Raw genomic sequence first — 24,739 nt, 5'->3', positions numbered from 1 at the left:
TACCATTTATGAGTCTTCCCCTACCATCCTAGGAAAAAAAAAATATCGATCCCCAGATGTAGATATACATTTTGCTCCGTTTCGCTCGGACATTTAACGGCGTACACAACACGCGAAATCACTCTGACATTTAACGGCGTAGACATACACGCGGAAGATGACGGTTAGTTTCGGCGTGAACATACACGCGGATAGCTCAAAATGCGTATAGATAACACGCCACTTGACTTGAAAGTGGCGTGTATGTTTACGCACAGTGACCTGTCGTTCCTTCACATTATTATGGAACAAGAGCTGGAGAAAGACGAAAGCAACAGTTGGGTAGCGCCATTGCCTTTCAAAGCTCCAAGGTGCAGACTTCCTAACAAAAGATGTCAAGCCATGAGAAGGTTGTCAAGCTTGAGATGTAATCTATAGAGAAATCCAGAGATGAAACAGCACTTTACTTTTATGGGCAAGGTTTTTAGTAACAACCAATGCTGAAGAAGCTCCCCCATCTCATGGAAAGTCTCATTGGTATTTGCCTCTCTTTGGGGTACATCACCCTAAAAACCAGGGATGACATTACATAGAGGGTGCAGTGCGTGATGCTGGCTATTGGATAGTTGGTGGCAAGAGACGAGTTTGCAGTGTCATTCATGAATGTGTTACATGCAGAAGACTTAGAAGAGAACCACAGGCTCAAAAAATGGCTGACCTTCCAACAGATCGTGTTTTCCATTGACCCTCCATTTATGAATGTGCCGGGTACAACATTTGAACAAAAAACTCTTAATGGAAGAGTAATAATGGAAAAGTAACTCTTTTGCAACCAAAAAGAAAGTGCCCCTCTACTAAGCCTGGCATTGAACTAGGAAGCATTGTGCTTTTGAAGGATGAACAGATAAGACTTGTTACTCTAGTCTTCCCAAGCAAATAACATTTTTTTTTTTCAAGTGTTTGGGAAACAGGGTCCTAGAAAATTTATATTTTATTATTACTATTGAAACTTTTTATTACATGTTGCAAAAAAATGAAAGACCATCAGAAGAACCATATAAAAAAATATATAATAATGTAATATATATAAAAAAAATCCACTTAGAATTTAGGAAATTAGAATGAATAGAAAATATAGAAAATAGAATGAGAAGAAGTGTAATCAGGAGGTCCATCACAATAAGGCCCTCAATAATAGCCAGAAGGGGGCACCACATCTTATGAATGTCCCAGAAAATTTTGGGTGGTCTCTTATGTCCTCAGCACACTTCTACATCATCCTTGACATGTGAAGTGGGAAGTCATATTAAAGCAAACAGCAGCTTTCCACAGCAGCTGTTCTTTCCATAGCGAGAGAGGCAGTGAGAGGGTGTGATGGACCGCTGGAGTCTGAGGGCCCGTCTGGCTCAGTGTCTGTCCACACTTAAGCACCTGCCACAAGTCAGGACGAACCATGCAGGACGAGCACCTACAGTCCGAAAGGACGACTCTACCGTACTGCCCTTCAGTGAGGTTCCTGGACTGTGGAAGAACGGTGCGGCGAGTCTCTACACTTTCTGGAAAATGGATGGCCTCAGGAATATCCACCGGATTATGGTGCACAATTTCAATATGTTTGGTCCCATTTACAGGTAAAATGACTATTTTTTTTTACAACTAATAGTCTGTGCCATATACAGGATTTGCATGGACATGAAAAATTCCACGCCTTAAAAATTCATATAAATTCAACAAACAAAAATACAGTCATGCACATTTCTATTTCTTTGGGATATGTTTTTTTTTTTTTTTTTTACATTTTAGTTACATTTTACTTGCTCAAATAAGTACTGAGTAATATCAATTAACTACATGTAGAGTTACGGTTAGGTTTAGGGTTAGTTACTTGTAATATGCATAATGTTGCACTGTTATTACTATAGTAAGTACATGTAGTAACGTATAACTTCATCACCTTAAAATAAAGTGTTACTATTTTGTTCCCCCAGTTATCAAAGAGACAACTTGAAAAGTCATAGAAATTGGTCAAAGGTGGTAAAAAAAGAATTTAAATGACTGTATTTATGTTCATTTAATAAATTGTATACTACAGAAATTTTTAATGACATAAAAAGTACTAAAATAGCTTAAAAAAAATTTCAGACAGTTTTTTTTCTTCAAAATATCACACATTTTTGACTCATGAATATCAAAAAAGATTTCCTAGGGTTATTCCATTTGACCTAAACAAAAGGAGCATTTATAAAGGTCAAAATATTGGACATTTAAAATAATAATAATAAACCATACTGACCTTGACATGCAGTTTATTTATTTTGTCATATGACAACAAATGGCTACTTGCATGTTGTTACACCACACTACTTACGTTTTGCTTTTTTTTTTTTTAAGAAAGAATGATAAAAATTGTCCTCATTTCTTTTTTCATTGTACAATCATTTATGCCACCAATTATTTTATTTTTTTAATATAGAAATTGTTCCATAATAGTCTGTGCTTGAAGGGTTCATGTGACCCTGTTCATCATCAAAGAGGTATATTAAAGGTGAACTAAGTAACTTTTTTACCTTAACTGAACAGCTTCGGAGTCATTGGAATGGTTATATTACTTATTTCGGGTTGAATGGTGTTCGTTTCGCACCCCCCTGGTGCCCGTGAGCGGAAAACCCGCACTTGCAACTTTGAGCCGGCGGGCCGCCGGCCGCAATATTTTTTTCCCCAGGATGGTAGGGGAAGAATCATGAATATTCATTAGGGAAGACATCCCTGATTGGTCTTAACCCCAGTGACGGGTAGGTTTAGGGCGGGGTTAGGGGTAGGTCATCAGACCCCCAGTGGCGGGTAGGTTTAGGGGTGGGGTTAGGGGTAGGTCATCAGACCAATCAGGGATGACTTCCCTAATGAATATTCATGAGTCTTCCCCTACCATCCTTGGAAAAAAAATATCGCCCGCCGGCCGCCGCGTCAGGAAGTATCGCGTGATATCAGGTCTTGCGATGTAAACAATTGCTTTACGGCCAAAAGAAATCTGCTAAAATGCTGTCATTATTGCGCTCCCTCACGCTGTTCGAACCCGAATGAAGAAGACGTTTTAAAGAATGTCCCATCTGCTTTGATGTCGTTGATCTACTAGCCTCTGGTGTCTGAGAATCGCCAACGAGTTTTTACAACAGTGTTGTCAAATATCTATTCCGAAGCTGTGGGGGGAGCTCTAGAGAGAAACCTGTGAGCAAAAAGCGAGAATACAGCGAAGAAATCCCGAAACTACTGAGCCCCGCTTTAAAGGGAGAGTTCACCCAATTTTTTTTATTTTGTCATCATTAACTCACTCTCAAACATGGTCCCCATTTGACCCCATAGTACAGTCATGCTCAAAAGTTTACACACCCCTTGCAGAATCTGCTTAACAAAATAAGAGGATTCATACAAAATGCATGTTATTTTCTATTTAGTACTGTCCTGAATAAGATATTTTTAGAGATATTTAGTCCACAAGACAATTTTTTTTTATTTATTTATTTTATTCTGACACATATTTCACATACCCTTGATTCTCAATACTGTGTGTCGTATACCTGGAGGATCCACGACTGTTTTTTTTGTGTGTGTTTTGTGATAGTTATTCTTGAGGCCCTTGCTTGTCAAGAGCAGTTAAACTGCCCAATGTTCTTCAGAAAAACTCTTCAGGTCCCAAAAATTATTCCATTTTCCAGCATTTTTGCATATTTGAGCCGACTGATGCATTTAGAGCCGGGGGGTGAAAACTTTTGAACCAGATGAAGATGTCCAAATCTTTCTTATTTTGTTTAAATATCAACATTTTATTTTATTTAGTACTGCCCTTGGGAAGCAACAGAAGATACTTACATGTTTCCCCTGAAAACAAATTAAGTACAATTGCCCGTGAGCTTCAAATTCAAAAAGTTTTCACCCCCTTAAAGCATCGTGTTTCCTTATGGAGCATCAGGGAATCTTTGACCTAGTTGTGTTTGAGTCCCTCAGATGTCCTCAGTGTGAAAAGATGGATCTCAAAATCATGCAAAAACACCTGAAACCATATTCTAACATTATATGATGCCTATATCTGCACAATAAATTTGATCAGGGAAAAAGTTGGATACTACGAGAGTGTGAACATCATCAAGCCTGAAGACGCTGCTATCCTGTTCAAAGCTGAGGGCCATTATCCCAAGAGACTCCGGGTGGAAGCGTGGACCTCCTACAGGGACTACAGGAACCGCAAATATGGCGTCCTGCTAAAGTAGGCAGAGTCTTTCCAGATCTGCTACAACCACGTTTACTGGAATAGTAAAAGATATTGATTTGTTCCTGCAGAGATGGAGAGGACTGGAAGTCTAATAGGATCATTCTAAACAAGGAAGTGATTTCTCCAAAGGTGCAGGGGAACTTCGTGCCGCTCCTGGACGAGGTCGGTCAGGACTTTGTGGCTCGAGTCTATAAAAAGATTGAGAGGAGTGGACAAAATGAATGGACCACAGATTTGTCCCATGAACTCTTCAAGTACGCACTGGAATGTAAGGTTTGACACCATCAATAACAAACACAACTTTCTTATTTTATTATAATTGTCTGTACAATGAAATGTGAATATATACATATATATATATATATATATATATATATAATTATTTCTTTCTCTCTCTCTCTCTCTCTCTCACACAGAGTATTATATAGCATTATTTACTCAATTTAAAAACAAATCCCTTTACATTTTATCCAAAATGACTTACAATTTTGTAGGTATTTTTATGTATACATTTTGTAGAATATATCAATTTATGTCTGTTTTAATAATTTTTCTTATTACATGGTAATATACATTTTTAAATAATACTTAAAAAATAAATCAAATATTAGCCTTTGAGCTTTGTATAAAATTTTACCAAAGATCATCCTGCATTAGAGAAATGTATACAAGAAAATTACAAAAGAAAGTTATTTATGATGAAATATGTTTTTTACTTTAATTAAACAGGGTTTTTTTTAAATCAAAATTACAAATGATTTTTACAGGGATGGTTCATCCAAAACTGAAAATTCGGTATCATTCTTGTGTGGAAGTGAAGGGGATTTGAAAGCTAACCCTGTTTGTTCCTCTCAGCCGTGAGTGCTGTGTTGTACGGTGAGCGTTTGGGTCTGCTGTTGGACTACATTGATCCAGATGCCCAGCACTTCATCGACTGCATCACCGTCATGTTCAAGACCACCTCGCCCATGCTGTTCATTCCTCCGGCCCTGCTCCGCCGCATGGGGGCCAAAATCTGGAAGGACCACGTGGAGGCCTGGGACGGCATCTTTAACCAGGGTAACACGACACTGGCTGCATAGGATGAAATCCATGCTGGTCTTTATGGCGAGAAACACTTCAGGCTCTGATATACTCACTGCGAAGTTCTTCGTGTAGGGGTAAAAAGAATTTCAAAATATGTGACAAGTGTTATACTGTTAGCAAACATCCCGATGCTGCCCACGCTGCAAGTAGCTATTCAGTATTAACTCTTTCCCCGCCATTGACGTTTTTTTTTTTTCCATGTTTCACTGTTATACGGTAGGGGGCGCTATGACATCTTCTGAAAGAGTAGGCTACTGAATCTCCTGATCAAAACAGGCGAAGAAGAAGCAGAAACAAGCAAAAGCATATACATAAGTAAAATAACGCGATATAAAGCATATAAATCAAAACTGCCTAATGTTACTGAATGAAATGTCGACCCAGGACGAGCTACAGGACTGATCGATCTACTCCATCTTTGTTTTGATCATCGTTCTGAATCTGATCTGAATATAGTCTTTGACAAAAATCCGATTTTCTCATTCTCTTGTTTTTTTAAACTTACCCACATTCAAGTGTTGATAAAAAAGGAAACATGAAACAAGAATAAAAGGTTTTTTTTTTTTTTAAAGCATAGTTCTATCTTTTGATATATTGCATGTTCAGATATTCATAAAATACTCTCGGGGCTGGCAACTTTTTTTTAAAACCCTGGCGGGAAAAGAGTTAAACATGAAAAAACAGTGTCAGTGTCGCTTTCAATTACAATTACAACTTAATTTTCTACTATAAAGCAGCTCTCCAGTGTGTTCATGTTTTTACTCGCGAACGTCCGACCTCGACATACTGAATAGAAAAAATGAACCGGAGAAGATTTCCACCTCAAACATCAGAGCCACACCTAACTATTATGTCCTCGCCACGGACCAATGGTAGTTCGAAGGTGTTTACCAGCCGGAGCGAACTTTTCCGGAAAGTTAACTTTAGCAAGCTGTTTCGAACTCCCAAAACTTGAACTTTGGCATGATTTTGTTCGAAATTACATCACACCAGTTCTTCGAAGTATACCGGGGCCTTTCCTCTTGAAACTTCGACTGATTTTTCATCCCTCAATGTGTTTTTTCCAAAGCCGACCGATGTATCCAGAATATCTACCGACAGTTGAGGAAAGATCCAGAAGCGATCCAGAAGTACCCTGGTGTGCTGGCTAGTCTTCTAATGCTGGACAAACTGTCCATCGAGGACATAAAGGCCAGTGTCACGGAGCTGATGGCTGGAGGGGTCGACACGGTAAGATAAATAATCAACGCTAGAGGAATAGTTCAACCAGAAATAAAAATGCCATAATTTAATCACCCACATGTCATTTCACACCTGTATGACTTTCTTCTGCAGATCACAAAAGAAGTTATTTTGAAGAATGTTTTTGTCCATACAATGAAAGTCAATGGGGTCCAAAACAAACAATATTGGACAAAAACATTCTTAAAAACATCATCTTTTGTGTTTCATAGAAGTAAGAGAATGACATGACTGAGTAAATTATTATATATTTTCATTTTTGGGTGGTATAACAGAATATGAACCCGGGTTATATAAAGTGTGTTTAATTAAAATGATTTGTATGTATTGGGATATTTTCTGTGTTTGTGTGTGCGTCAGACGTCTATCACACTGATGTGGACGCTCTATGAGTTGGCCCGACACCCGGACCTGCAGGAGGAGATCCGGGCGGAAATCTCGGCTGCTCGTATCGCCTCTAAAGGAGACGTGATGCAGATGCTTAAGATGGTTCCTCTGGTTAAAGGAGCCCTGAAGGAAACTTTAAGGTATACAAACAGTTCACGCCAAGATATTATGGAATAAAACACCTTTCTGTTCAACTATAGGGACTCTAAGTTTTCAGGAGTTGATTTTTATTCAATATTTTGTCTCTTTGTTCAAGGTTAAAGCCACTTTACTAGTGGCTGGTGTGTGCAATTCCACAAATCTAGAAGACTTTCTAAACATATACAGTATTATAAGTGATAGGCTTTTTTAGGAAGGAAAATGAAAAATAAGAATTGGGGAGAATCAGTAAATTATGAATCATTTTCGAACTGAATTTTAAAATGTAATATAATCCAAGTACTTCATTTTTGTAATCTGATTACGTAATTCAGATTACAAATAATCTGTTACTACCCAGCACTGTATGTATGTATCTATATAGGCTCCTAGTGCTGTCAAATCCATTAATCAACATCATATGTGTATATATATATATATATATATATATATATATACTGTATATATACAGTACATACATATATATACATATACATAGATATACTGTATGTATATATACTGTATATATACAGTACATACATATACTGTATTCATATATATATATATATATATATATATATATATATATATATATATATATATATGCTGTCAAATCGATTAATCGCGATTAATCACATCTAACATAAACGTTTGTTTATGTGTCTATATATATATATATCCATCATAAAAAATATTGTTTTTAAAATAGACTTTTACAGTGATATAATTATAAACCATTTCAATATTTAATGTGTGAAATTGATTTGTCAATATTTACACAAATTGCAATGTTAGTTTCATCACAAGCAACAATATTGACAACGATTAAACTTTTTGTTGTTCAAATTAGTGAAGAAACACCCAGAAATAAAAGAATAATGTGTCTAAAATCATACAATTCCTTCTGAAGGTTACATCCTGTAGCTGTGAGTCTACAAAGATACATCACTGAAGACATCGTCCTTCAAAATTACCACATTCCAGCAGGGGTGAGTGTGAATTTAAGGAAATTACTGAGTTCTTTCACGACAAACTGGACACAATACGACTGTTTTCTTGTCTGTCTGGATCAGACTTTAGTTCAGCTGGGTCTGTACGCTATGGGTCGTGATCATCGGGTCTTCCCGCACCCAGAACAGTACCGTCCCGCTCGCTGGGTCAGATCCCAGACCCACTACTTCAAGAGCCTGAGCTTCGGGTTCGGCCCACGCCAGTGTTTGGGCCGCAGGATCGCCGAGACAGAGATGCAGCTCTTCCTTATTCATGTATGTGGATTTCTAAAATGACGAGGAACATCATATCCTCTCAAGTGGCTTAATAACGTTGGGCTGATTCTCTTTCTTATTTGTCGTTTTGTCATCTTTATAGATGCTGGAGAACTTCAGGTTTGAGAAGCAGAGGCAGGTGGAGGTTAGGAGCACGTTTGAGCTCATCTTACTGCCCGAGAAGCCCATCATACTAACCATCAAACCACTGAACGCCAGCAGATAGCAGAGCTGCAAATGATGTCGAGGACTGAACTGGACTGGACGCAACTCTGAGCTTTAGGGACGGCGAACAATCCGTCTTTGAGATGTAATACCTGTCAAAAGATTGGACTCAATTTAAGTTTCTCATGATCTTAAAGGGATTGTTGTGTCATCATTTACTCGCCCTCATGCCATTCTAACCTGGAACATGAAAGAAGATATTTTGAAGAATGTTCAAAACAACATTAAAAAAAAAGATAAAGAAAAACATCAGACATTTTTCTAAATATATGTTTAAATTTTTTTAAATTTAAAATAGGGTTATTCATATGCATATCACTGAAGCTAAAACTAAAACCATAATAACAATTTTTGGTATTTGAAATAAAATAAACATTAACTGAAATAAAATAAAATAAAATCAAAAAAGTTGCCAAGGCAACATTTGATATACTTAAAAAACTTGATGTACTTAAAAAATAAAAATAAAACTGAAGTAAAAATTAATAAAAACTGTATAGACATATACATATATATATATATATATATATATATATATATATATATATATATATATATATAAAAAAAACTTATATAAATTACAAAAACACGCTACAAAATTATTAAAACTTTAACTGAAATTAAAAATAAAACAAAATTTAATTTAATAAAATTTAATAAAAAATATATATATATATATATTCTCATTGTTATTTAGTTTAACTTGATGCACTTAAAAAATAAAAATAAAACTGAAATAAAAAATTTATAAAAACTAAATAGACATTGAGAAATATATATGACAAAATGTCAATATAAAAATGACAAAAACACACTACAAAATTACTAAAACTTTAACTGAAATTAAAACGAAAATTGAAAACATAAACATAATATCTATTTTAAAATATTAATAAAAACTATATTAGTTTCTCAATGATACTAAAATAACACTGATTTAAAATTTCATTTTAATAAAAAAAAAAAATCTTTTTTGACGACTCTCCAACTTTGTTCAAAAGGTTTGATGACTTTATTATCAATATTTTCCAGATTTTTTGAATAATAGTAAAAAATTTTTTTGACTGGTACTAAATGTCAGGCTGTCTTGTTATATTTCAGAAACAAAAATGTTTTGTTTTTTTAAACAAATCTATCCAAATATTCTGAAGGGGTTTGAATTAATATGAATAAATGAAAATTGGCATATAAAAATGTTATGATGTTTTTGATATTAAAAATGCACTCCCCCCCCCCCCCCCCCCCAAAAAAAAAATATTTAGCAAAATACTAACACTGATTAGACGTGATCACTTCAGAGGTTCCAGTTGCCTGTGTCGAGAATGTCCCAATACAGAATCAGTCACACTTTTCTGTTCGGAAATAAAAAAGGAAGACTCAATAGACGATAGATACCATTGATATAGTATATACATCTCCTAGGTCACACAAATATAATAATAATAATGATCATAAGTTTAAGTAAATAGCAGTTATTTACTCACCACGGGCAGATCAAAAAGAATCATGGTTGATGTTCGAGTGAATCCATGTTCATATTCACTGAGTCTGGTCAACATGTCTTGTTTCTCTTTCCCCCATTGTCTGGAGTTCTCCTTCAGCTGCGCAAATTACCAATATCACAAACACAAACAAAAAAACATGATTTATTACAATTTCTTGTGTCGACTGAAGTGTCTTGTTCCAGTGTGTGTGCGAACAAAAGCATACATTCCTATTGAGCTACACAGGAACAGATAAATGTCATTTTTTAGGACTTGCTTCTTCGGTAATAAGATGATATAGGAAATTATATGGGAAAGAAAGAACAAATGGGAAAGGTGTCTGGCCTGACTCGAACCTCAATCAACCACATCAACAGCTCAATGTGTCAAGAGCGCTCGCACCAACCACTGCACCCCAACCAATAATTTACACTATGTGTGAACGTGAAACGTCTTCTCACAGTGTTAAAGGATCAAACCTGTTGTTCCAGTGTCTGGATTCGACCCTCAGCTCTCGCCAGCTGCGTCAATAAGTCCAGCTTCTCGCTGTCTGAGAAAGGCTGATGGGACTGAGATCAAAAACATGAATAAAATGTGCACAATAAAGCATTCCTGCAGAATCCCAGACAGTGTCGGCCCAGATCCGGGCCAGATCTGGTACAGTACATGTGGATGCCAGATGTGGGCCGGATCTCTGTGTTTGCTGTTTGAGGGGTTTACCTGCACAGGCGGTTGAATGATTATAGGTAGGGGTAGATTACGTTGCCTGTCCAGCTCTGCTCGCAGTCGAGAGTTTTCTGCCGCCAGCACAGACTCGATCTCTCTACTCTTGAGCTCCTCTTTATCTATATACAACAGCACGATTACTTATCAGTGGCAATTTCTGGAAAGCTTTTCACACTTTTTATTGATAACGAGAGTAGTGAGAGGACTGGAAATTATGGAGACAGAGAGACAGTTTTTAGGGCATGACGCAGGACAGACTCGAACCCAAATTTCCAGCATGAGCACCATAAACACTAAGCCATGGCTCTGACCAATAAATTATAACTGAAATGTTTTGTATGTGTGTGTGTTTCCACTAAAAGCGTAAAGGCACACCTTTATGTTTCACAGCTGTTCTCTTCATCTCTGAATTTTCTTTCTTTATTTCCTTCAGTTTTGCATCCAATATCTTCTCCATCTTCTCAATGACCTGCACAGTGAATTAAAACATAATGCAACACATTATACATTAGATCCTTGCTAGATATGTAAAGAAATAGTTCATCCAACCACAACCAAGAGCGTGGAGGGATTTTTTCATGAATGCATAAAATTATTATTTTTTCAACGTTAACTATGTCCTCAGAGGACTTGGAGTCTCATGGATTCATTTCATGGCACCTTTATGTCCTTTTAGGAGCTTCTAATACTAAAATAACACTATTAGAATGACATATGAGTGAGAAATGATGACAGAATTTTAATTTTGGGGTGAATTTTTCTTTTGTCCTAAACTCATGCTCTGGTGTTTTAATAGCTTGATTGTTTGGTGGTCGAAAAATGACAGAAACGGCGTTTTGATGTACAGTAGAGCTAAATACCTTTTCCTGTTGGCGAACTGTATCCTCCAGCACAGTTATTTTACTGTCACGGGCCTGATATCTTTTTAGCACCGCCTGCTGCTGTTGATGTGCTCTTTGCAGCTGGACAAACTCTTTCTCAATGTCGTTCTTCTGCAATAAGCAAAATAAAGAGCTAAAAACTCAGGCCCAATGAGTCCATGCAGTGGGTTAACTCAATTGCCAGGGGTCTATTAAGGCTCCAGCCAGATTTGTGTATTTTTAGCTTTGTATCAAATACAACAAGCAATATGCCATGCAGTCTGGAGACAAATTCAATGACCTGATCCAATCAATGATCTTGGGAGGAAACCATTAATGCATTTGATGCAGCATCTCCTAACTGCCAGCAAACAGCACAAATGTATGCCAGTCAATGGACCCCTTGAGCTTCAGAAAGGAAACACGCGGTCTCTGAGCACTGCTGCAGCTTTTATTAAAAACTTGAAATGATCTGAGGGAGGCCGGCCTTGATTAACCCACCCTGATGAGCTCGTTTTGAAGCTGTTGGATCCTGTCCTTCTGGGCTGCGGCTTTGCTGCTTTCACTGGAGAGCTTGAACTTCAGAGAGGCTGCAGAAAGGGCCATAGAAGATTCATGAGTGCTTAATGAACCAGCAAACATATTACAACAACAATGCAAAAGACCATTACTGTATAAAAAAAACATGTTCTGAAAACATTTAGTGAATGTTCCTATTAAGTGAAAAGATTATTTCTAAATGTTCTCTGAATGTGCAATATGGTTATGCTAACGTTCCATTTAATCATTTTACAGACATTATGGAAACATTATTTTTAAATATTCTCAAAACATTCTGAAACAAGTAGTAACATTAAAAAAAAATGTTCAAACTAAAATGTTTTAAAACAGGTTTCTATGAAAGATGTATAAATCACGTTTTTGTGCTAACGTTTTGAGAACGTTATTGACCAGATAACTTAAGAACTTTGAGAGAACCTTGCCAGAACGTTAGCTAAACTTCTGAGAAACTAGATGGGGACATATATATTTCTGTTTCTATTAAATTGAATATATATAATTTAATTTTAAGTATTTATGGTAAGACAATCATTTTTTTCTGAGCATTGCAGAAACATCAGCAAATGGTGTGACCATGACACTGTGGAGATATTTTTGGAGGAAACATTATCTAAACCCCTGTTTGCCAAGCAGTGCATTCACCAGAGAGAGAGGAAATTAAAGCCTGCATTTGCTTTGAAGGCCTCTAAGGTCTTTGACGTGTCCTTTAAGCGGAGCCTTGTGTTTGTGTGCATATGAGTGTGTGAGGGGCACAAACTGTCCTTCAGCAGATAAGGCAGTAAGTGCTTATCAGATTCCCTTAGCTAAATGAGAAGTCTTATCAATCCTCAGCACAGCTCAGAGGACATGAAACCTGTGCAAATCATTTCAGGCTCAACTTTTAACATCTGAAATGTGAAACTCCCCCAAAACTTTTGTCTGATGTTGTTTATTTTTTTCTGCACGTACATATGAACATCATCTCTCCACGTTAATTAGCACTGTTAACTTTGCAAGCTAACAATTGCTAATGCTACCATTAAGTATAATGTTAGTTTTGAATTATCAATGTTGATCATTTTGTGCTATTAACCATTCAGACTACCATAGTGTGTTGTTTGCTAAGCAAGAATACTTACCATTAAGGAATGAGATCATTTGTAAGTTTCTGCTACTACGGAAATTATACCTCAAAGCCGCACATGCTAAAACTCACTCATAGCACCTTAGTGGTGTTTTCTAAGCAAACAAGCTATTACTAATAATTATTAAGAATTAATCCGAGCATAATTTGAATGTTCATGCTACGGACATGAATAATACCTAAAATCACTTGCCAGTAAAAACCACTTAGTAGGGCTGGGCGATATGGCCTAAAAAAAAAATCCCCGATTTTTTCACAAAAAATCCGATTTACGATTTAAATCGATTTTTTTTCCTTCCCCTTTAAAATCAATCTGCAGATGACAAAGAAATTGTTCAAAACAATTTTTAACTTTATTTTGTTTTGAATTTCCCTTCTGGGATTTGATTTGGATTTTCCCCTTGGGGTTAAAGTGCAATCAGAAACAACAAGGGATTGGGATTGGTGGGGAACGTGGAAAAAAAATGTACATCACAATAAAGTGTATTGTGATTGTCAAAACATTTGGTAACTAAACAGAATTTTATTAAGTTTAGTGACAACACAATGTTTACATGGTAGTCTACAATGACTGTTATGCTACTGCTTTTATTATTGCTTTCACAATTTCAATTCAATTCTTGTGTTTTGATTCTGATCTTGATTCAATATCAATTCCTTTGGATAAATACTAGGTACAGTAGATACATGTTAATTTAAAGGCCTTTCAGCTGGTATTATTATTAAAGGTTAAAAATAACATCTCAAATTAAATATAATGTGTTTTTTTTATAATAACAAGTTCAACATTATAATATTTTAACGATATAGGTAAAAATATAATAAATATGTAATATAGTTATATTTAGCAAAATACTACTCTCTACAGCAATTATTTTAAAGTCCAACTAACGTGCTATGGTCATTAATGGGCTTTCCAGAGGTAAAAGTAATTTTACGTGACGTATTGTCCTCCAGCTTTTATTATAGACCTATTTCCGCAGTTGAAAAACACAGATCGATCGATTTTATTTCATTTCGGTAAGTTGAACTGTATCTTTCAAATGACCTATTGATCCTACGTGTTTATTTAGCCTACTATTAACTAGTAAGTTAGTAAAGAGTAACAGATGATCGGTTCACGTGCCGCTTGAACTCTGTCAGCGATCTGTCAAGCGCCAAAACGGTGTTTATTGTTTGAATATCGTAATTAAATCGACTGAATCTGAGACTTCGTTTCATAGCAGTAGTAACCTTCTCTGTCTTGTCTGTCGGTGTCAGTGTCCTCTTTGCTTCGCGACTTCTCTGCGTGAGAAAATGGATGTGTGGCCTGAGAGAGCGTTTAAAAAGTGACGATTGCGTGAGTCACACGGTGAATTCGTGAGAGTTGATGGCTCTGCGGATTCAGTTTGTAAGACTGTAACGTTAGGTTGTTTTTTGGCGGGTGTGTTTGTGCTGCCGCAGTCTTGCCGTGTTGTTTGTGTATCTCTATGCCAAACGCGCGAGGGAAGAGCTGAGCCTGTTCGGAGCTACGGGAGCCCAGAGGGGAGCGTCGCCGAATGTTAAAGAGAAAACCGATTTTCATTTAAAAAAATCGACGTAAACTGCACATTCGAATGAATCGATAAAATCGATTTATCGCCCAGCCCTACCACTTAGAACACCTTAGTGGTGTTAGTAAGCCGACTATTGCTAATAGCAACTTAGCGTAAGGTATATCAGAGCATCATTTTTGCTATGGGCAGGAATGATAGCTAAAAACCAGTCAGAACGGCTTAGTGGTGTTTGATAAGTAAGCGGACTACTTAAAATTTGTGTAATTTTTAGTTTGCGCTACGATCATAAGTGATACCTCAACTCATGCGCTAAACATCAATCATATAACACTAAGAAAAAGCAAGCTAACTATTGCTGGTATTTACCAAAAGTATTAATCTTCAGAGCAGTCAGTCCAACGCTATCTCACGGCCAATTCGTACGTACAGTGCTATGCATAAGTTTAGACACCCATACTAAAGTTGACTAAAAAGAGGAATAAAAAAATCATCTTTTGGAAACTGAACTTAATGCCTTAATTTAAAAAATTAGGAAAAATCCAACTTTTAAGGACACCAATTTTCTTTGTGAATGAATAATGCATCGTAAATAAATAAATGTTCTTCCTTAAAATACAGGGTGCATAAGTTTGGACACCCCTATGTTAAATTCCCATAGAGGCAGGCAGATTTTTATTTTTAAAGGCCAGTTACTTCATGGATCCAGGATACTATGCATCCTGATAAAGTTCACTTGGCCTTTGGAATTAAAATAGCCCCACATCATCACATAGCCTTCACCATACCTAGAGATTGGCATGGTTTTATTTCAGTTAGCCTAATAGCTAGTTTGATTTGCATTGAGAGATGATCTTATGGAAAGTACCCCATGCCAATCTCTAGGTATGGTGAAGGCTATGTGATGATGTGGGGCTATTTTAATTCCAAAGGCCAAGTGAACTTTATCAGGATGCATAGTATTCCTAAACAAAAAATTAAAAAAAATACTTAAAAATAAAAATCTGCCTGCCTCTATGGGAATTTAACATAGGGGTGTCCAAACTTATGCACCCTGTATTTTAAGGAAGAACATTTATTTATTTACGATACATTATTCATTCACAAAGAAAATTGGTGTCCTTAAAGGTTGGATTTTTCCTATTTTTTTAAATTAAGGCATTAAGTTCAATTTCCAAAAGAAGATTTTTTATTCCTCTTTTTAGTCAACTTTAGCATGGGTGTCTAAACTTATGCATAGCACTGTATTTTAAGAGGTGGCTAATTCGTACAAATTCGTACGATTTGTCTTAACCCCAGTGATGGGTAGGTTTAGGGGCGGGGTCAGGGGTAGGTCATCCGTACGAATTCATACGAATTAGCCACCTTGTAAAATACGTACGAATTGCAGTGAGATCGGGTTGTGTGGTAAAGACATGAATGATACTTAAAATCATTTGCTAATGGTGTTTGCTAAGTAAGTTTTGCTAACTATTGCTAATACTTAAAGGGATAGTTCGGCCAAAAATGATATTTAACCCATGATTTACTCACCCTCAAGCCATTCGAGATGCATATGTCAATCTTTTTTCAGACGAACACATTTTCAGTTATTTTAGAAAATGTCTTAGATCTTGTGAAGCAATGGGGTCCACCTCCTTCAAGTCCCAAAATGTGCATGCATCCTTCACAAAAGTAATCCATCCGGCTCCAGGGGGGTAAACGAAGGCCTTCTGAGGGTAATCCCTGCGGTTTTGTCGTAAAAATATACATATTTAAAACTTTATAAACGAAAATAACTGGCTTCCGGTAGCGGTCGACGCGCGTTCACGGAGATGGATGCTGGCGTATGACGTAGGACGTAGCGTAGGAAGCGTCGTGACGTAGAACGAACGTAGAGTTTTGTTTTGCTCTGCTCTCTGGCTGCGCTGTCACGTTCGTTCTACGTCACGACGCTTCCTACGAAGGCCTTCGTTTATCCCCCTGGAGCCGGATGGATTACTTTTGTGAAGGATGCATGCACATTTTGGGACTTGAAGGAGGTGGACCCCATTGCTTCACAAGATCTAAGACATTTTCTAAAATAACTGAAAATGTGTTCGTCTGAAAAAAGATTGACATATACATCTCGAACGGCTTAAATCATGGGTTAAATATCATTTTTGGCCGAACTATCCCTTTAATGTTATACTCATCAGTGTGTAATGTGTTAGTTTGTACTACGGACATGAATGATACTGCAAATCGTTAGGCTAGCTAACATCACACAGAGCACATTAGCAGTGTTTGCTAAGCAAGGTAGTTTGTTTTTTAATTTGCGCTATTGACTTTCTGGCATTGTAAAAATGTAATAAATTATTCCAGGATGATATTATGATAGAAAACTGAGATGATTTTTTTCAAAGACAATTTTTGACTGGTTACCCTTGACTAATAATAGGCCTATGCTTTTAAGACGAGGTTATAGTGGGAGAAATGATACCGATCCGGTCAGCAATCTCGGTCTTGGTCATGATGTCCGTGTCGGTGTCGTCCAGCAGGCTGTGGCCCAGGTCCTGATGCTGGGAGAGGTCATGCCGGAGCCGACCGTTCTCAGACTCCAGTCCGCTCACCTGAGAGCGCAGGCCGATGATGTCATCCGCCATCTTGTGCATAGCCGCACGATAGTTTTCCAACTCCTAGAGGAGATATAAAAATGGATTTGTACAAACAAAATTATCTGCAAATTATAGATTGCAAATGTGAACCATCCATTTCCATTCAGGATATTATTTCAAAGTATAATACAGCAAGAATAATTCCAAGAGCAGAAACCCATCCTAGTATCAGATGGTGATACCATAGTATATGGTACTTTGATATAGGGCCAACCAAAGAGTTTAAATGGTAGGCTACCCTAAGGTGCTATGGTGGTGTTTTGTGTGTGTGTGTGTGTGTGTGTGTGTGTGTGTGTGTGTGTGTGTGTGTGTGTGTGTGTGTGTGTGTGTTTTAAGCATGATCGTTAATTCATCTTGACAATATTCTATTTGAAAGCTTCAATACTCAAGATTCAATATTGGAAGGATGCAAAGTTGTTCTAGAGGATCAGAGAAAAAAAAAGAAAAAAAAAAGAAGTATTTAAAGGGTTTCAAAGTTAAAATGATGTTAACGATATATATATAGCCTATATATATTTATTTACATTCTCATTAGCCAAATGTTGATAATAGCCTATTTGGACAAATATATGTTTTCAACTTAATAAAAAGGAAATATTTGTTTACATATTATATGTTAACAGTTTGCTTCAATGACATTGTAAAAGTCAGACTATAAAAGGGATTGTGTCCATGAAAATATATAGCTGACTTTATATCTTAGTAAGTAGTTTCTTCATAACAGGATCATCATAGCTGGAGGTCACTGGCATAATTAGTTTTAAAATTATTCGTTTGACAGCTCAACTGTCTGGGAGGGGCAGATGCAGTTTCCCGCCACTAGGTGGAATCAAAGTCACATGTTCAGTCGGGATGCTGAGAGAAACACCGATCCTCAGTCTGCTCGCCTGAGCCTGACTATATCTGCCCAAATAACATTCATTTTTATGCTTCTCTTGTACCATTTAACCATTTTTAAAGGTAAGGTACTGTCGTTTTTAAAGTGTAGTTGGGTTAAAACAGCCGCTTTCATCAACTAGTTGCTAACAGACACCCTAAAAACTATACATTTAAATTCATGACATGCATGTTTTAATAGGACTGACATTAAAGTATATTTTAGTTTACCACAAATGTTTGTCAGTAGGCCTACTTCGGCAGTAGCCTACACTTATAAATATCACCATATTTCAAAGGCAATAGAATTATAGAATTACTACTTAAGTGGATTTAAAAAAGCACTAGCATGCAATTAAGTGTCCAAAACATTACATTCAGTTCACATTTAATGTCACCCTGTGGTGAAAATCAAGCTTTTAATGTTGTTTATATGTCTGTGTGGTGTTTGCTTTAAGACAAACCTTGTGTAAATTCATAAGTCGACACCATTGCTGAGTATTTTCTCCTTAAAACTGCAGTGGACCAAAGACAGTCTCAAAAACGCGGTTTGAAATTCAGACGTCACAAACTACCTTGTAACCAATGAGATCAACGTGTGATTGTCAACGATCAGATCTCTGAGCTGGTGTGAGTGAGTGGAGGCGGGGCTCATTTGCATATTCATAGAACCATATACTAAATGAGGCAAGGGTGTAGAGTTACATACAAGCTATTTTAAGGCATTAAGAATTTTTTTTTCAACATTTTCTTTTCATTTTGGTGATCAATGATGCGTTTTAAGGGATAAAATGATTGACTACAGGGGGACTTTAAGTATATTCTTTTAAAATATATTATTTCTGTAATAAGTGCTCTTCAAAAAATAAGCTAAAGCGTATTCACACAAATGGGATGAACAAAGTGTAACAAAGTCGGCACATCTACATTTGTCAACTTGTCTTTACCTTAGTTCATTCTATAGAACTGAACAATAGCATTTTTGAGACATTGTATTGTGCTAAATAGACCGCAGACCAGGGCCATTGTGGGATGTGCCGCACTTCCAGGCATCCTTTTGTGCCATTGTGTTATTCGTATGTCGCATGTCATGTAACATGCCACAGAGGCGTCTGCTTTTCACTCAGGGTCACTGTGTGCAGGAAGGGGGTCTGCGTCGGGGGTCGGCGCGCAGAAACGGGAGGGGTGGGAGAGGGACCGATTAGGCGATTCCAATCTGGGCCAGCGTGCTTGTGGCTCCCTGGGGTCGTCTGAAAGAAATTGAGCGCTTAATTGAAAGGGCACACATGCAAGGTGAGAATGATGATCGGTGATGAGATGGGGCCCGCGGAGGGGAGGAGACGGAGGGAATCATCTGAGCCCAATGAAAAAGTGAATGGAGAGAGAGATTGGTCCCCGTAGACGCCGCAGACAGAGGTCCTGCGCAGTCTGTATATACTGTTGCTTCAAACAATCACATTATAAAAGCACATATGTGCTGCTCTCCCGCTCTCTTTCTTTCTCAGCAGGGTGCTTTGCAATGATTCCGATATGATGAGAAAAGCAAAGACGGTCAATTTCATCAAACCTTCATACTGTAGAATGAACACTGTGGACATATATAAGGGTCACCTTGAGATGGTCTGGAGGGGTTTTTATTTGAATTCCCGAATCATGGTGTGAATATTCATGACGAATAATTACGTAGCCGAAATAAACTTAGATTTTTACGCATATGCTAGGGTATACGTATAGTATACGTGACTCAGCGTCATCGGTACTGTAGGCGCGCAGCCAGATTTGTTGCATACTGTAAGTACTACATTTGGTTTGAAACGTAGGCCTACTTTCCGACTGTTAAAAAGTACATTCTATATAGTATGATGTGTGTAGTATGAATGAAATTCAGGCGTACTACATTAGCCATGTTGTCACTGTCATGTGACCTACGGCGTCAGTTTCACTTCCATTCATAAATCCTCTCCCGTGGCCTCATTGGGATAGTAAAGTGTCCAGTGAATGCGCACTTCAGAATCTCGCCGGACGTAGTAGGTCATCAGGGTGCTTTTCGCCTACTGTTTTATGAATACTGTGAATTCAGACATGCGACTCAGCTCACATATTGTTTTTCGCCTACTTAAGTGTGGAATTATGCATATTCGGACGCAGGGATAATCTGTATGGGTCCTCAGAAGGCATTTTTGCTGTAATTACTTGGTTCACAAGATGGTGTCACCGCCCTGAGCTATTGTTTTGCAGCAAAAAAAAAACTACTGGAGACGCAACAACAGTTGACAAGCACTTTTGTGAGGCGGCTAAAGCCCTATTCGGACGGGATGAACTTTACAAGGGTAGATGGAGTAATGTAATTTTACCACAGCACGTCTGTAATAGAAATGGCCAATTCGCCAAATCTCAGTAAATCTAGCAGAAGTGGGAGGAGTAACTCGATTTGCGCATCGCCGTCACCCTCCTGTCGTCATGTGCGTATTACGTTGCTTCCTGATATCACGTGCGCAAACAAGATATTTATATATATAAAACAGTTATGTCCGGTCAAACGATGTATTAATTAACTTTAAAAAATTAACGCTAAAAGATGTTTCGTGCCTCTAACAAGTGCTTTCGATCTTCTTTCTGATCTGAATGGTGTGTGGAAAACACTTGAGTTTTGCCACAGACTCGTTCCAGCGTCTAGAACGCGACTGAATGCTTTTCTCCATGCTTGAAAAACCACGGAAAACTGCTTTTAAACAAGAAATGACGAAACATTTTCGTACATATTTACAGCGGGTCTATTCGCACGGGATTAGTATTGCCTGAGGTAATTTTTCCAGACCTTTTTACTGAAGGTAAAAGTCGCTGTAATCTTTACTGACATTGCCCATAATGATTACTGAGATGGACGGGACTAAAATCACAGAGAAGCTCTGATAATTATTACTTTACCCCACCTCTCCATGTTAAACTAGTCCCGTCTGAATAGGGCTAAAGAGATACTCGCAACTCTAGTTTAAACTAAAACAACAAATGTATTTTTATCGTGGAGGAGGTGTGTGGAGTTATGGAAATGAATATGTTGACAGGCAGCTAGGACATCCTATCAATGCATCCGGACCGAATGCAATGATTGGATGAATATTTTTTGGTCCTGAGACTTCCACAGAGGATATATGTACATGTTTTAATATTTAGACCACTTCTATTATTGATTGCTATCAGGATGTGAAGAGAGTTTCAACCAGTATAACAAAAAAGTGTTAATGAAAAACATTGCCTACTCTATCTTTAAACTTTCCAGTGCGCACATGTCGAGCACCGGTGTTCGCTTACACCATCAAATGGAGTATATAATTTGAAAGGCTATGCGTTCGGATGTGCGGAAGTGTTCGCGTTAAAACTGAATTATACTTTCGTCCGAAGATGGAAAGTGGACTACACCTTATGCCAACAACTCAAAGTCTGGTTATGAGTTTGAAAGTCTCTTTGAGGAAAGGCAACACTTCTGGGAAACTTCTAGAAGGATCTACAGTTTTATTACTTACTTTAGTTTGATGTTCAGTGACTTCACTTGCATGAGGATCATTTTTGAAATCAGGTAGTGATGAACTGAAAAGGAAATATTTACAGCAACAAATAAAAGTAAATGGAAATTATAGGTTCAATCCAAAGCTAAAAGCTGTAATTAATAATCATAGTGGCCATCATGTGGTATTCTTTTACCTTTTTTTAGCTGAATGCACGTCAAAGGTTCGGTTGAGCCGGGAGTTTGACTTTTTCTGCGGTAGAGATTCTGTCCTGGTCTGAGTTTTAGGATTTTTGACGAGGTGAAGATACTCCTGGAGGATCTTTGAGAGGGCGTCATGTGATGGTAAATCATAGGAATCCCTTTCCATCTGAGGGGAAAAACAAACATAATGTTGAAAGAAAACTGCAATGTTTTATCTTCTAATAACTTCCCCTCCCTCTTACAGAAACTTCTCTTCTCTGATGATGTGTTTAATGGCGCGAGGGCGGGGCAACCTGTCACTCACATGAGATCGACCAATAGCAAACCACAACCATCGAATCAATTCCCAATGGACAAAATCAAGTCCCGCCCTACATTCCTTCTTTTTCGAGAAGTTGTTTCACTTGGACATACGTCACAATAGGGAAGAAAAGACAAGCGCAACTTCTGTTTCATGCCGACTTTAATAACAGATCCTGACAAAATGCAATAGAGGTCATTGTAACAATTTGTTTGTATAACACATTACATACCTGCCATGTAAAGTAGAGAATGTAAAAATGCGGCTTATTTTTAAGCCTAGACAACAAACATTAAGCTACTACAGTGTATTATATATCCCAGTACTTACAGAGCAGGTTACTGGCCTGTAATATTTCAGCATTTTCAAAAATGTATAGTAATAAACTACATACATACAATCCAAACCGTGGCCACTTAGAGAGTTTCATGAGAATGAAGGTCTTAAACTCATCGCGAAACACAGTTAGCCTTACATAACGCTTTTGCCTCAGTGTAATGTAAATAGGACAGAAGTCCAACTACCACCAACCCATCTCGTTCAAACACACACACACACACACTCCCCCTATGTAACCTCACTCTTTCTCTATTCACTCAAGGATCCTGTTTCTTCTCCATTCTACCATAAACCATCACACGCAAAGACCTGTTCTGAGATCAGCAGTAAAGGCCATCCATCAGACCACCAGCATCTGTTAACAGGTTATTTACCTGTGCGCTCGCAGGTTCATTCTGTGGATTCTCCGAGTTCTGCATGAGGCTGAAAGGTTCTGAGATCTTGTCAGGAATATTAAGTAGGTGAATGAATGGCTGGATGAAGAGACAGCTCTGACTCTGTTAGCAACCTGAGCTTGGGTTACCACAACACAAACCCTGCCTGGCAACATTTATAGCAGCTAAACAGACAGCACAACATTCATGCTAATCAAGATCACAGATACAATGAGAGAAAACAATACTTTAATATAAATGTACAATATGAAATATACATTTTAAAATTATAAATATAAAAAAAATAATAAAAAAAAGTGAAGTTTACCTTAAAGGGATACTCCACTTTTTTCGGAAATAAGCTCATTTTACATCTCCCCCAGAGTTAAACAGTTGAGTTTTACCGTTTTAGAATCCATTCAGCCGAACTCCGGGTCTGACGGTACCACTTTTAGCATAGCTTAGCATAGATCATTGATTCTGATGAGTCCAGTAGCATTTCTTTCAAAATGACCAAAGAGTTTCAATATTTTTCCTATTTAAAACTTGACTCTTCTGTAGTTAAACCGTGTACTAAGATCGACGGAAAATGAAAAGTTGCGATTTTCTAAGCCTATATGGCTAGGAACTACTCTCATTCCAGCGTAATAATCAAGGAACTATGTGGCTGTACCATGGGTGCAGCAGGCGTAATGATATGACGCAGCGCCTGAAAATAGTCCCCAGCTCGGTAACTTCTTCCAACGTGACCGGGACTAAGTTTGTCTAACCTATTAGACCTATTTCCAGGCGCAGCGTCATATCACTACGCCTGCTGCACTCATGGTACAGCCGCACAGTTCCTTGATTATTACGCCGGAATGAGAGTAGTTCCTAGCCATATAGGCTTAGAAAATCGCAACTTTTCATTTTCCGTCGATCTTAGTACACGGTTTAACTACAGAAGAGTCAAGTTTTAAATAGGAAAAATATTGAAACTCTTTGGTCATTTTGAAAGAAATGCTACTGGACTCATCAGAATCAATGATCTGTGCTAAGCTATGCTAAAAGTGGTACCGTCAGACCCGGAGTTCGGCTGAATGGATTCTAAAACGGTAAAACTCAACTGTTTAACTCTGGGGGAGATGTAAAATGAGCATATTTCCGAAAAAAGTGGAGTATCCCTTTAAAGGGATACTCCACTTTTTTTGGAAATAGGTTCATTTTACAACTCCCCCAGAGTTAAACAGTTGAGTTTTACCATTTTCGAATCCATTCAGCCGATCTCCGGGTCTGGCAGTACCACTTTTAGCATAGGCGTAATGATATGACGCAGCGCCTGAAAATAGTCCCCAGCTCAGTAACTTCCAACGTGACCGGGACTAAGTTTGTCTGACCTATTAGACCTATTTTCAGGCGCTGCGTCATATCATTACGCCTGCTGGACTCATGGTACGGCAGCAAAGTTTCTTGAGTATTACACAGGAATGAGAGTATAGTTCCTAGCCATATCAGCCTAGAAAATCGCAACTTTACATTTTCCGTCGGTCTTAGTACACGATGTAGGCTAACTACAGAAGAGTCAAGTTTTAAACAGGAAAAATATCGAAACTCTTTGGTCATTTTTTTGAGAGAGATGCTAATGGTCCT

At 37.7% G+C, this 24,739-nt stretch overlaps 2 protein-coding genes across 2 annotated transcripts; one reads left to right on the top strand and one right to left on the bottom strand.

Moving 5' to 3' along the window:
- Positions 1–1,290: 1,290 nt before the first annotated feature.
- On the top strand, positions 1,291–9,110 carry LOC311282917 (cholesterol side-chain cleavage enzyme, mitochondrial-like). The gene is made up of 9 exons (XM_084397030.1): positions 1,291–1,610; positions 4,085–4,240; positions 4,315–4,514; positions 5,102–5,305; positions 6,402–6,562; positions 6,935–7,101; positions 8,010–8,088; positions 8,173–8,364; positions 8,468–9,110. The coding sequence occupies exons 1-9, from the start codon at positions 1,354–1,356 to the stop codon at positions 8,588–8,590; spliced, it is 1,539 nt and encodes a 512-aa protein (XP_084253156.1). The 5' UTR covers positions 1,291–1,353; the 3' UTR covers positions 8,591–9,110.
- Positions 9,111–9,844: 734 nt separating this feature from the next.
- ccdc33 (coiled-coil domain containing 33) lies at positions 9,845–23,164 on the bottom strand. The gene is made up of 11 exons (XM_084396303.1): positions 23,111–23,164; positions 22,090–22,262; positions 21,912–21,975; positions 17,337–17,532; positions 12,161–12,249; positions 11,660–11,791; positions 11,175–11,268; positions 10,794–10,918; positions 10,553–10,642; positions 10,074–10,190; positions 9,845–9,941 (listed from the first exon to the last, which is right to left on the bottom strand). The coding sequence occupies exons 1-11, from the start codon at positions 23,153–23,155 to the stop codon at positions 9,879–9,881; spliced, it is 1,188 nt and encodes a 395-aa protein (XP_084252429.1). The 5' UTR covers positions 23,156–23,164; the 3' UTR covers positions 9,845–9,878.
- Positions 23,165–24,739: the final 1,575 nt, after the last annotated feature.

The sequence above is a fragment of the Rutilus rutilus genome (assembly GCF_951802725.1).
Source record: "Rutilus rutilus genome assembly, chromosome: 23".
Taxonomy (NCBI): domain Eukaryota; kingdom Metazoa; phylum Chordata; class Actinopteri; order Cypriniformes; family Leuciscidae; genus Rutilus; species Rutilus rutilus.
This window is presented reverse-complemented; position numbering and strand designations above follow the sequence as displayed.